The sequence below is a fragment of the Centruroides vittatus genome, unplaced genomic scaffold, assembly GCF_030686945.1.
Source record: "Centruroides vittatus isolate TY-2023 unplaced genomic scaffold, ASM3068694v2 contig_1049, whole genome shotgun sequence".
Taxonomy (NCBI): domain Eukaryota; kingdom Metazoa; phylum Arthropoda; class Arachnida; order Scorpiones; family Buthidae; genus Centruroides; species Centruroides vittatus.
The window spans coordinates 95,704-115,293 of NW_027120677.1; the positions used below are offsets into that span (position 1 = coordinate 95,704).

At 29.5% G+C, this 19,590-nt stretch overlaps 1 protein-coding gene across 3 annotated transcripts in view; it reads right to left on the bottom strand.

Moving 5' to 3' along the window:
- Positions 1-2,256: 2,256 nt before the first annotated feature.
- LOC136970554 (cytosolic carboxypeptidase-like protein 5) overlaps positions 2,257-19,590 on the bottom strand; it is a 58,217-nt gene continuing 40,883 nt past the window's right edge. For 2 of the 3 annotated variants that reach the window (XM_067265003.1, XM_067265011.1), the window contains exons 10-14: positions 17,675-17,810; positions 17,275-17,471; positions 13,045-13,127; positions 11,195-11,830; positions 2,257-2,720 (exon numbers count right to left, since the gene is read on the bottom strand). In XM_067265003.1, coding sequence (XP_067121104.1) covers positions 2,482-2,720; positions 11,195-11,830; positions 13,045-13,127; positions 17,275-17,471; positions 17,675-17,810 — 1,291 coding nt within the window. In that variant the 3' untranslated portion in view covers positions 2,257-2,481. The remainder of the gene's footprint in view (positions 2,721-11,194; positions 11,831-13,044; positions 13,128-17,274; positions 17,472-17,674; positions 17,811-19,590) is intronic. The other variant, XM_067265018.1, reaches the window with a different exon arrangement.

Sequence of the window (19,590 nt, forward strand, 5' to 3'; positions counted from 1 at the left end):
TGAACACATGCTAATATTAATATGATGTAGAGATTACATTATATATCAGTTCAATATTAAACACATGTTTAGAAACTATCTAGTACAAAGGTTTAAAAAGTATCTTGTAAAATTTAATAAACTAATAATATTTACTAAATGCATTTAAGGTTTTAAATGATAACTGAGATCATAATACAGAGATAACAGTGCAAACAGAAAAGGCAAGAACTGTCTTCCCAAAAATGAGAAAATTGCTATGTTCTAAAGACTTAACCCTTGATACAAAAACTAGAATAATCAGATGCTGTGTATTCCTAGTGCTATTGTACAAAGTTGAATCTTGAACCATATCCAAAACAGATGAAAGGAAGATTGAAGCCTTCAAAATATAGATTTACCAAAGGCTTTTAACAGTATCCTGGATAGAACATGTGACCAATGTAAAAATATTGTAATGAAGGGATAAACAACAAGAACTGCTCAACACTATCAAAGTTGGAATACTTCGACCACTTGATGAGAAATGGTGTCACGTACCGAATCTTACAACTTGTTACTCAAGGGAAAATCTCTGGAAAAAAAGGGTCAGAACGACAAACAATTTTCATGGCAGAAAAACCTGAGTGACTGGTGTGAAATTCCTTTGGAAGAACTGTTCAGAAGAGTCAGCAATAGGAATACATTAGTAGTAACGATAGCCAACATCTAGAATGGATGGGACATCAAAAGAAGAGGAAGAAGAAGAAAATTTACTAAATGCAGTTAAGGTTAAGGAATTACATAGATACATGCAATTCTTAGACTTACAACTAACAATGTCATCTGTTACACACCACCTTCAATATATAAAACAAGCAGGAAAACCTTCAAGTTAATATTAACTTAAAAAAAATAATAATAAAAGTTTTCTTTTCATAAGCAGAAGCTGTTTAGCTTAAATATTCATTTCAAAAGCTTATTACTATTAAAAAAATTATATTGTATTTAAGAATCTTGTGACTTATACAGGTTTTCAACTTGCACAGATATCTTGGAATGAATTAACCCCATTGAAGACTCAATTCAATTCATTTTTTAATGTTACAACTTCATCAGCTTAAAGGCTGGTGATGTTGTAACTGCCTTATTGGTGACCTGGTTTGACAAATCACGACTATCACAGAAAATTTAATCGTAAAATCTCATTAAACCAATCAATTTAACATGATTCTGATCTACAAGATTAAAATTATGTGCTAGATTGATTCTCACCACTCTCAAAAGAAATAAGTGCTCTTGCAGAAACTCAGAACAACTCACAAGTCACATTCCAGTGCATTACGTAAACATCTGAATCATTGACTAATCTCGTTGGCATGTTTTATTGAGTGCATCAAAATTACAGTAGTAGTAATACTGTGTAAACCAGATTTAAATGACGTGTTTTTACGATTAGAAACAAAATAATATAAAGTTTAATTTTAAAAAATCAATTGCATTATGTACTGATTAAAAAATATTAAATAATAATGCGTGTGGTTTGAAAATAAATTGAATGCAAACATTCAAAAGAAAGTGCAAAGTTGACATTTGTATATGTTAAGATTAATTTAGATTTTACTCAATTTTTGAATATTTATTTTTAATTATAAAATTAATTAGTTAAGAATTTTTGTTATATTTAAAATATTACAAAATATTTTTTAAAATTATTTATTATTATAGTTATATTCTTAAAAAATTAAAAAAACTGTGATAATCGTAACAGAATTTAATTAGAAAAAAAATCATAAAATGTATTAAAATTATTATATTATGTTACTTTATTAAAAACAAACAAACAAACAACAAAAAAAGTATTGCTGACCACTGCCTTAACAAATCATCATATAAATATATGATCAAGTGCACCAAGAATATTTATAAATGGAAAATTTTTATTTCATGGAGTAATAATAATTTAAGATAAATAATTATTCTAATTAAAAATCTGTTAACAATTGGAAGAATTTTGTTCAATTCTTCAATACAAACTTTAACCTTTATATAATAAAAACAACAACAAGAAAATTTGTTATCACCACAATAATTTTACCACAAAATTGATTTTTACGTCATAAAAACTGTACGTTATATTTTAATGTAAAAAATGTAACTAAAAATAATAAACGAACACATTATTTAAGTAAAATGACTAGATAATTTTGACTATTATTAATAATATGACTATAATTATTTTAACAATATATATATATATATATATATATATATATATATATTTTAAAGCAATTTAAAAAATTATTTACATATATATCGAATTTAAAACTAACAAAGTTTTATAATACATGCGCACACACATTCATATATACACACAAGAAAAATCTGTAATATTTTCTTGCAAAGATCAAAATTTTTATGCAGCCAAGCACAATCATCATTATCTATTTATATTATTTAAATTAAAAATTTCTGTTATTAAATATATATATGTATATATGGAAAGTTGATATGAATGTTTTTCTATTCGGATATTTCCTTACTTTTAACAAAAGGCTTGTGCAGCATTACTTCGGAATTTGAATTAGATAACTGTGGAAGCTCAACAGTACAAATATTTGTATTTACAGAATTTGTAGGATCAGAACATATCCTGGAAGTTGATTGAGATATATGAGGTAATGGCTTCGATTTCTCTTGTATAGAAGCAGGAGTGCAGATAGGTGATTTACATCCTGATAACATTGTCCTCTGTACAGGAACTATATAAAAAATTGTATAAGAAATTAAAATTTTATAAATACTTATTTCTATAATTTAATAATGGTTATTTTTAATTTACTTGAAATATATTACTATATTACTAAACTTTATGTAATGTAATTGATAAGCCACACACACACAAACGTGCGTAAGAGTGGTTCAACTTCTGTCTAGACTTTCAGTAATAGGATGAAACTGTATGTATTAAATGTTTTCTTCTCTATGTACCCCCTCTGCACACTGATACTTTCTATTATTGTTTTGGCAGCAATGCTATGCCTGAAGAAAAGAAATCTTTTTTGCTGATGTCAAAATACGAGGTACAGTACTGTATGAATCAATGGAGTAGGATAGCAGCTCAAATAGCTATTAAGTAGCTATTTGACTACTAAATTAATAATAAATACACGCATACATAAGCAAAATAAAAATTCATAGTAAATTAAAGAGAAAAAAATGTAACTTGCCACTGCATAGAAAAAAATAAAGAAAATTTTATATTCCTGGCACCACCAAATTGCTGCTATATCAAAGGATTTCTGGATCATCTGATATTTTTAAGTATAAATCTAGATACTGGATTTAAACAAAAATATCTTTATATATGTATATATATAAAGATATTTAAGATTAAGAAAGGCATATTTCTGATTACATTGTCATCATTAGCTAAATTGAATACAACGGTACAGTACCTCAGTACTCAAACTACTCCCAACTCAAACAATTCAGTTTTCAAATGCATGCTTGTGGGGAGGGGGGGAAAAAATCACTCAGTAGTCAACTGTTTGCTCAGTACAAACACAACCTGCTAAAATAAATTGTCAATTAATAACAAATGTTTTTCTTTTAACTTTAATTCATCCATCCATAAAAAATGTTCTATAATAAAAACGAGTTAATCTAATTTAAAATAAAAGGAAACCCTAGCGTTGTCTATCTTTGTCAGACAAAATTGCAATATACAGATTCAATAGATTAAGATATTATTAAAACTACTTGAAAAATTTTAATATTAAATTAAAGCTAAAAAATATATACAGTAAAATCTGTGTAAATCAGAATCGCACAGTACTGAATATTTTTTTCTGGTTTGGTAGATTTCCATTTTGAACAGGATCACTACATAGTGAAGATATCAGAGACTTATCACAGAGAAATTAGAAATGTTTGATTATATAATTTAAAAGTCATTACATTCGATAAGTAAGCTTAAGTTAAAATAGTGTGTACTGCATAAATTAATAAATACAAATCCAGTTTATTTAATAATTTACCAAACATTCCATGTTATGAGAAAATTTTGATTATCTCAGTACACTGAGTGGTATATTATTAGGTATAATACCTAATACCTTGTTGGGACCCAGTTAGCTGCAGCGACAACTCAAATTCATTGAGTAATTGGTTACCTAAACAATGACTTCAAAAACTTGTAGTTCTTAGTGATTTCTTCATGATAACAGTACACAACTGCTACATGTTGGCAAATTGCCCCTTTTTAGCATTTAACCAGCTCTTTCATCCTCGTCCTAAAGATACTCAATGGAATTAAGATCTGGGGATGGCAATAACCATTTTAGCATCCAAATTCTTAGATATGCTCATGGAACCATTCAGAAACCTGTCAAGCTGGATGGAAAAGAGTATATCAACGGAATTAGGCACAGCTATCATAGAATAGTTGTAAATATTAACACTGTAATCGCACATAACTGCATTTAGCCTTATATAACCTGTATATGCATCTAACTCTGTGTAGCCTCTTGTACCTCATAGTTAGGTTTAATAAATAAAAGCATTTATTATTATACTGTCAACCTGTCTTACTTGGCACATGGACACCTATCGAGTTGCTCACAACCTCCCCATTCAATTTTGCCCTCCTTTAGCCATTCGACAACATCGAGGTCAGGTTTCAACAACCTGTGCCGATTAAGTGGTTAATAGGGTAACCCCTTATAGCCCCTGGCTTATCTCACATTTTTGTTGCATGCAGTTTCCAACAAACTTTTAATAAATTTTTTCTATTTGTGAAAAATTTCTACGTAATTCAAAGATAATTTTTAATATATATCTTACACAGCATTATTAATGTGATTTTGTAGGTTGCAGAACGTATTAAATTACTTTAAAAAATAAAAAATAATTATATCATTTGATTTCAAGATATTTTGTATATCTTAAAAATAATTAATTCTATCCCGGGATTTCCTGGGACAAGCAAAAGACCAAGAAATCAGAAACCCTAATCCTGACTGATCCATCAACAAAATACAATAGAAAGTGTGATTTGTTGGACTATGCAACATTCTTTCAGCTGTCAACAGTCTACTGACAAGCAGTGCCATAACTAGGGCGGTGCCAGCGGTGCCCAGACACAGGACGTAGACCTTAGAGGGGGCGCAGAAATGACCTGGACCAAGTTTTGGGGCGTAGTGACAGATGCTCGCACCGGGCGCATAAAACGTTAGTTACGGCACTGCTGACAAGGGAATCCAGGATGTTGTCATCACCAATTTCGATGAAATTTTGTGGATGCATAGCATTTACTTTACTTAAACTCTACCAAAGCCGCAGGACCCACTATTAAAACATTCTCAAGAAAATCACAATTAAAGTTTTTTTAAAACTATTAATACTTGTGCAGAAGCATCATTAATGTGTTAGTGATATGGCATGTTAAGTTAAAGCATTGTGTGAAGAGCGTTACTATTCAGGTTCGAATCCCATAAACCATAATTATTTTTTACATTTATAATTTTATTTTATTGTTATTAAATTTGTTATGTACAGATTTGAGTCATTGAAATTTTTTTTAATTTTGATTATATTGTTACATGTATTTTTTAAATATGAAATAATCACATTTTGTATTGTTTAACATAATATAGGTTCTTATATTATTTATATCAACACATTTATATTACATTTTATATGTAAGGATTATAAGATATAATAAACAACTTAACACCATCTATACACTTTCCAGCAAAAAATATATTATATACTGCATATAATATATTAGTAGGTATATAGGCATTATCTAATCAAGAAAAAAACTAGACAAAGAAGATTATGCTTTGTTCCTGAATGGTTCAATTTTACTGGAAAAGTCAGGGTGCAGCTGGAGTTCATTGGGTGATGTAGAAAGGGAAGCTGACCAAAGTTGAGAGCTAGAATTCTCTCTTTTCATTTGCCAGTGACCCCAATGATGGACAGTATAAATATAATAATTAAGGCATGACAAAGTTTTTGTTAATCCTAAAAGTATTCATACCTGGAAACTGATCAGCAAGGGAACTACAAATGAAGGACAGACAGTGTGTGCAGTGTGAGCTCAAAAGTTCATGTTTGTGAAATAAAGTTAGCTGAAAGCGAGGCTTACAACTAACAAGATTAACCAAAATACGATAAAAATAAAATAAAGTTAACATTCTATCTAAGAGGTTAGGTGAAGGGGAAAAAAGACACTACCAAGTAAAGGAATTATTATGTATGATGGAGAAATCAACACAAAGACAGCAAAGAAGATGGCAATCCAGAAACAGGAGCTTCCAAAACATAGGGAGATAATGATATTGTTAGTATAGAGAACTGATTTAAACATTTTGATAGTTTGGAATTAGAAAAAAAATATATATATAGATAAAAGACACATTGAGAAAGAAGAAGGCAGTATAAATGAAATAGAAAGGAAACAACTAATATGGCTTGTTCATAAAACTCAAACAACAGAAAGTGGCCAAAGAAAATCCTAGATTGGAACCCACAAGAAAAAAGATGGTGTGATAGACCAAAACAAAGTAGGAGGAACAAAGTAGATGAAAGGATTTCAGTAAGAAGCCTTAAACCGAAAATATATGGAAAGAGATAGAAATGGAAGTTAGGCACAGAGAGTAAGTGTCAACTATAGAATATCTGCTATATAAATTAGATCTCAACAATTCATATTTTGCATGGACAATTAGCTTTTTGAGAGTGATGTTCACATATTGTTTGAGGGTTCAAAATTTGTCCACTTTTATGCTAATGTTTCCAATTATCTATTTTTAAAATTGTCTTACTTTACATTCTGTTTTAATATAAAAAAGAAACATGTTTTTCAAATTATTTGAGGAAGTTGGGTGATTTTTTGAAGAATATTATAGCTTTTTCAATAAACATTGGATAATTTGTTTTTGAGAGCTTTAAATGTCTTTAAGAGCTAAAAGTTTTGCAATGTTTTTTATACCAAAATTTTTGCTACAAATTATACAAAATGATAGATGATTGCCAATATCATTATATAAAAATCTATATTTTAAAAATTTTGCAACACATTTTTTTTTTTACAATTGTTTTTTTTAATAATTTGTTTTCTACGAGGGCTGTTCGGAAAGTTCATTACCTATATGCTGCGCTGCAATCAATTTAATTTTTGGCGGGAATAATTCAGCCATCTTTGCTAAAGATACGATACCAATTTCCGCTTGATTTGTCGTAAAGTTTTGCTACGACAGCTTAGCAGATAGTCAGTGTGCACATGCTTTGTCAAAAATGGAGAAGACAGAGACTCGTGCGATCATAAAATACCTGATGAGAAAAGGGTTGACCCCATCTCAAATCAAAGCTGACATGGATAAAGTTTTGGGAGAGTCTGCTCCTTCGTACACCACTGTGAAAATATGGACAGCCCTTTTTAAATCTGGCAGAGTGAGTGTGGAAGATGACCCTTGCAGCAGACAGTCGTCAACTGCTGTCACTGAAGAAAATAACAACAAAGTCCACAATTTGGTGTTAGCAGATCACCGTTTGAAGACGCGTGAGATAACTGAGACAACAGGCATCTCTGTCGGCCGAATGCACCACATCCTAACCGAAAATTTTGGTATGATGAAGGTCTCAGCAAGATGGGTGCGCATCTGCTGACTGCCGAGCAAAAATGTGTTCGCACTTTGATGTCAAAGGAGTGTTTGGACTTCTACCAGAAAAAACCCACAGGATTTCTTGCCTCAGTTTGTGACTACTGACGAAATGTGGATCCACTACTACACTCTTGAAACAAAAGAACAGTCAAAGCAATGAAAACACCACAGTTCGTCACCACCAAAGAAGGCAAAGACATTTAATTATTATGCCTTTTTGTCCTTTCTAACTCTATTTAAAATTTAATTTGTATACTAGTACTTTCTATATATTAACAGGACTTATTATACTGGAAAATTATAGATGCAGATATTTAGTCTTACAGATCAAAAATAATGTTCTTTATTTAGTTCACCTAAACACACACACTTTACACATGTGTTTCGGACTTGTTCGTCCCTCCTCAGCAGGCCTTTAAACGACACTTTCTATAATTAACAATAATCAACAATAAAAACATGTTTCGGTACAATTATCACTAAAATTAATTAAGAACACAAACATTTCCCGACAATAAATATTTAAAAATTCTTACAATTTCTGTATTTCCGATCTTCTCTACATTTCCACTTAAACTTACGATCCACAGCAACCATACAACTTTACACATTCCTAATTTTTTTACATTAAAATCAGTTAATAACTAAATTTATTGTTTTAATGTAAAATATTATTTCAATTCACTTACTTCTTTTGGTTTGTTTGTTTCTACTTAATTTTGTTTCAAATACATTCCCATCTCCTCTTTTATACCTCTTCCTCCCCCCTTTTTATAATGCTTAACCATGATTGGTGGATCTCTCTACCATTGTTGTTATTCATTTTATTAGTTTGCTTAATTATATTTAAATGCTCGTACAGTTGTCTTTTATAATTATTTTTTTCCTTTTTTCTAATTTTTACCGTATTTAGATCTATTGCACAGCCTTCTGTATTACAATGGTCCGATACTGCCGAATTTGCATATTTTCCTTTGATTCCTCTGATATGTTCACTTAATCTTATTTTTAATTTTCTTTTAGTTTCTCCTATATATGTTTTCTTTGGATTGCAATTACAATCAAATGAATATACTATTCCTTTCTCCTCTGTTATATCATATTTTTCTTCTTTTCTGTAACATAATTGTTTTTTAGTTGAATTTATTTTTTCCGGTATTAAGTTGATTCTATTTTTAATTACATTTTTAATTCTTTCAAATAGTTTTGGAACATATCTTAATTTAATAATAAGTTTTTTCTCTTTATCTATTGATTTTGGTTGTTTGTCATTATCTAGTTTCTCAAGCCATTTTTTTATTATACATTTTGGGTAATCGTTTAAAATAAACATTTTAATTATTTCTTCTTCTTTTTGTTTTTGTGTTTCTATTTCGCTTGTTCTTTGCCTTATTTTAGTCATATACATTTTAAATATATTATATTTCATACTGACCGGAATCACAGATTTATAGTTAATTATTTTGGGTATTTGTATTGGTTTAATATATTTCTTGTAAATTAATCTATTATTTTTTCTTTCTACGGTTATATCTAAATAATTTATACTATTCTGTTTTTCTTTTTCTAATTCAAATTTAATATTCTCTTTCATCTTATTGGTCTTATTTATAATTATATTTACATTTGTTTTCGTTTTATCAAAAATTATTATGCAATCATCCACATACCTGCTGTAAAATTCAATACCTTCTGTATTTTTGATCTTTTCATCTATTTCTATCATTGTTATTTTGGCCAATTTTGGACCTATACATGTACCCATAGGTATTCCTTCTGTTTGAGTGTAGAATTTCTTATCGAACTGAAAATAGTTATTTTTCATTACAATTAGACACAATTTAATTATCCATTCTGGTGTATTTATTTTTCTTAAAGAATTTTCTATATCTTCTATTGTTATGCTAGCATAATTAAGCAAACTAATAAAATGAATAACAACAATGGTAGAGAGATCCACCAATCATGGTTAAGCATTATAAAAAGGGGGGAGGAAGAGGTATAAAAGAGGAGATGGGAATGTATTTGAAACAAAATTAAGTAGAAACAAACAAACCAAAAGAAGTAAGTGAATTGAAATAATATTTTACATTAAAACAATAAATTTAGTTATTAACTGATTTTAATGTAAAAAAATTAGGAATGTGTAAAGTTGTATGGTTGCTGTGGATCGTAAGTTTAAGTGGAAATGTAGAGAAGATCGGAAATACAGAAATTGTAAGAATTTTTAAATATTTATTGTCGGGAAATGTTTGTGTTCTTAATTAATTTTAGTGATAATTGTACCGAAACATGTTTTTATTGTTGATTATTGTTAATTATAGAAAGTGTCGTTTAAAGGCCTGCTGAGGAGGGACGAACAAGTCCGAAACACATGTGTAAAGTGTGTGTGTTTAGGTGAACTAAATAAAGAACATTATTTTTGATCTGTAAGACTAAATATCTGCATCCATAATTTTTCAGTATAATAAGTCCTGTTAATATATAGAAAGTACTAGTATACAAATTAAATTTTAAAAAAGGCAAAGACAGTTCCATCAGTGGGGAAAGTGATGGCCTCGGTTTTTTGGGATGCTAAAGGCATCATCTTTAATGACTACCTAGAAAGAGGAAAGACCATCAATGCTGTCTATTACTGTGAATTTTTGGAAAAACCAAAAAAGAAATCGAAGAAAAGAGGCCACACTTGAAGAAGCAAAAGGTTCTGTTCCACCACGATAATGCATCTGCACATTCCGTCAGAATCACTGAACAAAAGATAAATGAACTTCACTTCCAATTAGTTCCACATCCACCATACTCACCTGATTTGGCCCCCAGTGACTTTCACCTTTTTCCAAACCAAAAAAATTTCTTGGTTGGAAACAGATTCCACTCAAATGATGAAGTCATTTCTGAAGTGAATGAGTATTTTACACACCTTGACAAATCAACCTATTGTGATGGCACAAAAAAAACTAGAACATCGCTGGAATAAGTGCATTGCTAATAAAGGAGACTATGTTGAAAAATAAAAAAGTTTTAACATTATTTTGTTTGTTGTTCTATTTGAGGCCGCAAACTTTCTGAACAGCCCTCGTATATGCATATTTAACTCTCATATATTAGAATGAATTACATTGTTAAAAAATAAGCACATACAAATCCACTAACCCCTTTTTTGTTAATTGTGTTCAACAATCAATTAAGTGTTGTCTATATTTTTTCTTTGGCTGTCAAAGAAAAATAATACAGACGTTTTAAAATAGTTTTTTAAGCAGAGGAATAATGTTTATGAAAATAAACTGTTAAATAATATTGAACTAGAACATCCCATCAAAATTATCAAAGCCACCAAATTTCAATTAAAATTTTGGCTATGATACCAGCTCTTATAAAAATTACAGGCTGAGAGTTCTGATAAATTATTTATATATTTTGGTATACTTATTTTTGTTTTATATTGTAGCAAACATCTTTCTATTAAAGTGTTAATGTCATTTATATATTAGATAATTGAGAACTACATAAATACAAGTTAAAAATTATATATTATTATTAAATAATAGAATAGATTTTATAATTACCATTGAAATCCTTAATTCTGTAATAAATTTCTTCTTTTTCTACAACACAGTTTGCTCCGGATGACTGTTTACTTTTTGATGGTTGCAATTCTACCTTAAAAGGAGGTTCATTCTCAGACAGATTTTCATTTGACATACAAACTTTACATTTACCCTCTTCGGAAACTGATATCTTGTGATTTTTATCTTTTCCTGAAAATTCAGATCTAAATGGTATTTTACGTTCAGTAAAAAGAGAGAGAATATTAAGTGTTGGAATTAAAGTACACTTTGTTATTGGAGAAGAATTATGTTTATTTATATTTTCCCAATGTTTCTGTAAAAATTCCAATTTCTTTTGAGAAGGAGACGATTGAAGTAATGCCGGATTTGAAGTACTACTATTATTTTTTTGTTCAGAGTTGTTATTTTTATGGAATTCAGTTGTCATTTCTGAGATTATACCATTATTAAATGATATATTTACTTCAGTTTCTTTGGGTTTATTTTCAATATTATAATGTTGAAAGTTGCCTTTAGATACATTTTCTTTTCTAATTTTTCTTTGTTCTTTTAGTATCTGTCTGTAATTTCTTGAAGGAGATGTTGAATTAATAGAATTAGAAAGCTTTGTTCTTGGTTTTTTTCTAGATATTTCTATAAAAATAATTTTTAAAATTTAATAAATATCATTTAGAGAACAAGTGTATCTAATTATTATTTTATTATCTTTCTGTATTGTTAAAATAAATTAGGATTAAAAACCATGATCGAATATTTAAAAGTTAACTTATAAAAAATTTAATGCACACGGAAACTAAAATCACAATGATAAAAAGTCATAGAAACAAACTAAATTTATTTTCATGCAAACATGTTTCCCACTATTTAAATATTTTTGAAAAAATTTTGAAATGAATCACCATAAGATAATTATTATTTACAAGTCTATTTATATAGAATATACAGGGTCTTGTAAAAAGAACGCTACCATTTTAAATATTGGAAGTATGTATTGTGCATCAATTAATAGAGTAACTGTTTGAATTTTATCTACCATCGGCATACAAATGTCATTTTGTCTACTACCTCTACAATGCATCATAAACAAAAATGGCAATTCTGCAACAGAAAAAGCATTTGTATTCTGCTTTATGCAAAGTTGGAGTCAGTCATCACTGTGCAACATGATTTTTGATGATTTTTTTTACGTTTCACAGACTATTTCAAAGTGATCCACCATGTAAGTCAAACATTCTTGTTGCACAATAATAACTGATTCCAAATTTGCAGACTGCAGCACACAAAACTTTTCTCTGTTGCAAAGTCACCATTTTTGTTTATGACACTTCCTAGAGGCAGTAGACAAAATGACATTTGTATGCATATGGTAGATGAAATTCACAGTTACTCTATTGATTAGTGTACAATACATACGTCTCAGGTAATAATTGACATAATTACAAAAATTTAAAATTGTAGCATTCTTTCTGGAAGAACCTGTATTTTAAAATGGAAAATATTCAATAAATTTACTTTTCAATTATTCTGATATTCATAATTATTATTTTAAAATAAAAAATTATATGCTATTTATTTGTAAAAAATATTTTTTACAGGAATAATATAACAATTACTTAATACCACTTCTTTAAAATGCATCAAATACACTTCTGCTCATGTTCCAATTTCACAATTATTGTGTGAAATTGGAATAACAATTAGTTTTAGAACAAAATTGAAATCAACATTGTGGACATTTGATAAACTTTTATTAAATAAAAACAAAAACATTACAAATAATAATTACTTGAGAATAATTAAATATATAATCAATAATTACTCAAAAATTTAATTTTTTAAATACTTACCTAAATTTCTTTGTACCTGGAATTTCTTTAAATCATTTCTCTTATAATTTAACGGTTCATTTCTTATTGATGAAACAGCATTACTATTTTAAGAAATATATATTTAGAAAATTAATGAGAAAACTAAATAAAAACATAAAAAAGTTAATTGTTTAAAATTAATAATTGTTCTGAAAGTGAATGGATATCATCTTTTCAAAAAACTTTAAATTTTGAATAATTTACTTTAATTAATTTTAAAATGAAATGCTATAAAATTTAGCCCCATTAATAATACAAAACAGGAGATTGTTAAATTCAGATCAAAAATATTTTTTAATGAACAATAATTGCTTTGATTGTTCGATCATAAACTGATCAACAGTGATAAAAAATACAACAATTATCTTATAAATCAACATTAATGTATTAAAATAGCAAACGTAAATATCAAATGACAGATACTTTATCAAATAGTCATAAATCTATCTTTCAAAAGATAAGTCTGAAAACAGTATTCAGGATTTCTTCTAAGTTGTGAATTGAATTAGAATTAAATTTAATTCTTAAGGAAACACTAATACTCTGTTGATATTTCTTAATAACTGAATGAAGAATAAAAAATGCTAATTTCTATTCACATGACTTGATTCATTCTGTTTCTGTTATTCTGTTCTTTTTAAAATTCATCAAGTTTCTTAATACATCTTCCTTGTATAACGAAAGCATTACACAATTGAAAATTATGCCATCAATGTACTGTACTAATGTTTGATGAAAACTATCAAGAATACTATCTAAACTGGTCTCAATGAAAAGTTTAGGAACACGAGGAAATTATATGAAACAGTGATCCCAAAGATAAGCATGATATTTTTAACTGGCATTCATAGGAAGCAAATAATACATTGTATTATTTACTAACAGGTTTTAGAAAATAAGAAGAGTAGGAAATTTTTTCTTTTGTTTACAGAAAACAGTGTTTGGTTAATCAAGGTGAAAATACATTAATTAATACCTGTCTTTCTATTCTGGGTTTGAATGTTTTATCGACTGAATCTAGTGCCTACTAAATCAGGCTGTACTTAATTGTCTTGATTACAGGTAACCCTCGTATAACACAGGAGTTACGTTCCAAAAAATTGCAGTGTTATGCAAATCCGTGTTATACGAAACAAAGAACTAGTGCGAAAAGGGGGTTCGGTTCCAAGAATTAAAAAAAATGCTGTTAAATCCTTCTTTAAATCGGATTTATTATTCACAAGTCGAAAGGCCCAATGCCAGGCATCGGGGCATACAAAATTACAAATTAAAATAACAATATACTGAATATCATACAGTAAAAACATAAAATAAATATAAAAGAATTTATATTGTTAATTTAAATACTTGCCCCTAGTGGTCATTTTTGGCATACATTTATAGAATCCGGTTTTTCAGCTTTATATAGTAGATTTTTTTCATGGGTAAAATAATTATTTATTATTTAAGTAAATATTTTACCAGAGGATTATTCATCCTTACCAGCTGATGACCTCAGCTTGAGCATCATCAACTGGTAACAGTTTTTATTACATTTCATGTTGTACGAGGGTTTTACCTAATTTCCGAACCATTTTAGAGTGAACCCGTGCTATAGAAGTGCCGTGTTATACAGGGATGTTCCCAATTCTCAAACCGTGTTAGAGCGAATCCGTGCTATAGAAGTGCCATGTTATACAGGGGGTACATACTAATAGGCAATAGGGTACTAATAGGGTACATACTAATGTTATACAGGGGGTTACCTGTACATACTAATGGCTTGCATATTTGTAATTTACATGTAAAGCATATGATATATGTAGCTTAAATTTTTTTTATGAACCATTGTATATTTCATCATTTATTCTGAAAGATGTAAAAAAATGCTAATTTCTATTCAAATTATAAATATTGTAAACATATGATTTTTAATATCAGACATTATATGTACTGTACATACAAAAATCAAACTTCCACATAACAAATGGTTTCCAGAAAACACAGAGAATTTGCTATAAAGAAAATTCATTAAATAGAAAATGTATCAACAGTGAATATAGAAAAACATGTATTTTTCAATATTCCACAGAAAATTCCACTGTAAAGAACAATTCATTGTATAGGACTTTGTAATATGGAAATCAAACTGTATGTATATAGTTTATTTTGATTAAGCTCAAATAAAATAATATAAATATTACACAAAGTATATTTAATATATTATCGCTTTATATTCTCAAGCAGGGGTCAACAAACTTTTTTCACAGCAGGCCAGATAACTGAGAGAATGGTGAGCATGGGCCGCATAACCATTTTGTTCAATATAGTACACTGAATACACAAAAAATAAAAAAACCAACATATTTATTTACCAATACACAAACGTGACTGCTGCGGCAAACTTGTAATCGCTTTTCTTAAAAACTTCATTGCAGGTACTTACACAAAAAGCGCTCTATTTCCAGTCACGAAAAGTTGCTGAATTTTTCATTTCACTGATTTTCCTAAAAATTATATTACTGTGAAATGCAAAAATCAGATTGGACCAATTTTGGCATTTTTACTTACACTTATTTTTAGTGATGTAACGAATATTCGGTTACTACCCGGTATTTGGCCTATTCGGCCTATTTTTTCACTATTCGGCCGAATACCGAATATTTAGTCACTATTCGGTCGAATACCGAATACCTAAAAACAGGAGTAAGAAATAACAAAAACACAGTAAATTAATCATTTTGGTAACTTTTATTAATGCTGAAAATTAAACTATAATTATTAAAGTTAATAAGAAATAGCATCTAACTCTAGTATTAAATTATTTCGTAATTAAATAATATTATAGCCTTTATCTAGCCCGATATCTTATGGCATTGATGGCGTGTAGGTTAAAATGTATCAAGCATTAATATTATTGTTTAGTTAATTATGTTATATTCGTATTCGCGTATATTTTTATATTTTTTACGATATTTTAAAATGATTTACAAAACGTTTTATTGAAACTTATCGTATTTAATGAAAGAATTATCTATTTCTAGAAGATGAGTAACTAATATATAATTTATTTTATATATAAAGCAAAAAATGAGCATTTTTCATTATATGCAAAAGATAACATTTGAAATTATGTTAATTTTAAAAATATTGACAAAAACAATAGCACTAAAATATCACAAAACTTCACAAATAGAAAACCCCCAATAATATATTTGAACTGTTCCACAACTGGGCAGAAACTAGACCATATGTCCCCACTAAAGTATATCCTTAGGACACTATTCAGTCTACAAATACATAGTAAAAACAAAATTTTAGCATTAAAAAGATCGATTGCAAATAAAATAACTTATAAGTTATAACATACATCTAAATACCAACAACTGCCAAATCATATCGGGCTATTTACGGCTATTACATAAATTATAAACCAATTCGGCACTAGAGGTAGACGTTAGGCTCCATCTCACATTAACTTTAATAATTATAATTTAATTAATTTAGACCTACTGAAAGAAAAAATCGTAGTGACAGCGATCTAATAGAGAGCAGAGTGCGCGATCCTTGCCATAATGCGGTTTGCGCGCCAATTTTCGTACGTGCGTTAATCAAGCCGAATAGTTTGGCCGAATATTCGGCCATTCAGCCACACTCCTGGCCGAATATTCAGTATTCGGCTGAGGCCAAATATACTATTCGTTACATCACTACTTATTTTAATTTTTTCTACATAATAAGTTCATCTACAATCTATGATATTTCCATATAAATAATTATATTTTAGCTCATTTGTGGCACAGTACGGCAGAGGGCAAGATGAACTGACCTCACGGGACAGATCTGATCCACAGGTCGTAGTTTGGTGACCTGTTCTAAACTACTAAATACAGCTAGTTTCACTGCAGATAGAAACTGAATATGACAAAAAACTGACAACCATTTACACATAAAAAATGTAAATTAGAAAATTGGGGCACATTACAAGCATAATGTAACATTTTAGTTTAACTAAAATGGGATAACATCCAAACATTTCAATATATTGATTGCCACAAATATACAAGATATTGAAAAAGCAATTTTAACCTGCCTGTTAATGAAATAAATAGCATAAACTGAAGGCTAAGTAAAATTTTAATCACTATCATTACTAACATAAATAATGAGGATATAATTAAGCATATAAAATCTAAAATTTGCATTTGAGAAAACCATACTTGTATTTACCTATCATTGTATCCCATACTCCAACTATACGATTTATTATCTTTGGCTTGCTTTTTCTGAGCTTTATCAGATTCAAGATCATTATATACCCAATTTCGAATTCCATTCATTGTTTTGTAAGACGTACCATTAAGTCGAGAAACTGGATTGTGTCCAGTCGCATCTAATATAGATACTGCCAAAGCTCTTCCAACCTGCTAAATTTAAATGTTAACATAAATTAAATTACTTAATCATTAAATTTCATATTTCTAAAATGTTATTGAATTTCATTATTAATTATAGAATGTTATTATTAATTTCTTAATATATAATATTGTTGTTGTGCAAGTGGGAGCCAGCAGGCTAAATGCACGTCAACCTAAGTGGTCCATTAATACATAATTGAATGATATCCCACCTGCTGATAGACAGTTGGACTATAATATGGAATGGCTTTTCCAGGTAATGGTGGTGTTAAAATTCCATCACTTCCTTCTATTTTAGCCAAATTATTAATTGATCTTCCAGTATTATAATTACATTCCAATGTGTAACTAAATCAAATGTTAAAATAGTATTAAATTTCATATTATTAAACTTAATGATAAATAATTCTAACAAATATTAAAATGGAAAGTGTTCATACAATTTTTTATCATCAATATTTTGAATAATAAACAAGATCTTTTATTAAAATATGACAATTTCTCTATAGATCTAGTATTTAAATAAAAATCATAATAAATATGAAAATATAGCATCTTCATCAGCAAAAGTAAGCCTATTCAGTTCATCAATGTTCTCTGGCTTCATGAGATCAAAAACTTTTTTACTCACTTTTATTTATCACCAGTTGGCAACAGAAACACTTGTATACACTATTAAAGATGGCACATCACAAGAACATATTGTAACTGAAAGATTTTGTGTATTGCAAAATACTTACTGATTTAGTCACACTACATCTAGCAGGTACAAACCTGGATAACTGTTAAATTTCACTTAAAAACAGAGCCATAAACTTGAAAGCCATCAAACTTATGTCATCTACTGGTACTTTATCAATTAACAGGACTTAATTTCTGCATCCATAAATCCAGTATAATAAGTCTTACAGATCAGAAATAATATTGTTTATTTAATTCACCTGTATCGTGTGAGGCCCGGAAATAGCCCCAAAAGGGATATGTACAAGTTTGTTAAGTCAAACTGCGAGATGATAACTTTTATAAGTGTCGAGTCGGCGACACCGGACTTTGATGTCGACGCTCATAAAGAGTAACGGGAAAAACAAAATTTTAGATAAAGAAAATTTAGAAAGAAAAATATTAAAAATTTAAGACACAGTTTAGAAAGCAAAACGAAACTAGAAAGAAAAAAATATCAAAATGAGCGTCGGTGTCATAGTCAACAATTAAACGCGATCATAGTCTAAAAGACGGTGTCGGATAAACCTTCTCTTGTCGACCTTTCCTGCGACCTAACGAAGCTCCATTTACACCTGGAGACAGGTGGGAAACCAATTGGGAAGCGAGGAGGAGAAGAGTTAGCCAATTAGCAATGATTCGATCCCGAGAAAATTATAAAGCCTCCGATGTCAAGGACAGAAGAGCTTCCTCTAGACTACCTGTTGTGTTCATTCACCTCCAACAGTGGTGTTTCCGTTCATCTTTTGTGCACCGTCTCTTCAGAATTTCGAACTTTTAACTCGACGTTGCTACGGGGCCCCTCCAGCGTAGGACCAGACCGAAACCGAAAACAACCTAAAACTCTGAACTCAAGGACCATTGCTAAATTTATGTAAGCATTTATGACTAAAATAAACGGTTTCTATGTGAAACGTTTGTTTTTCTGCCTCCTCAAAACCGCCACCCACATGCGAAAAGCCCTTAGCCATCCCGACGGTTGGGAATAAAAACTCCCCCCATTTCGGCGAACTTACAATCGTTGCCGTAGCTAGGGAGATTCTGACTTTGAGGTGTTCAGTCATAATCCCACGAATGGTAGCTTTGCATCAATGGCCGCTCGACCAAGCACATGTACCAAGTGTCCGAACCTACGGTTCCTCTCGTACTGAGCAGGATTACTATTGCAACGACTAGTCATCAGTAGGGTAAAACTAACCTGTCTCACGACGGTATAACCATCATGAGACAGATACTAACATTACAGCTATTAGTTGAAAAGGTAAGAAGAAAGCAGAAAAACATCTATTCCTGTCTTGTGGACTTTCAGAAGACATTTGACAGCACAGACCAAAAACCCACCTTGCAGTGCTAAAATCTTATGGAGTGATCCTATATCTCCAACTATCTTCTAAGTCTCTTAGAAAGA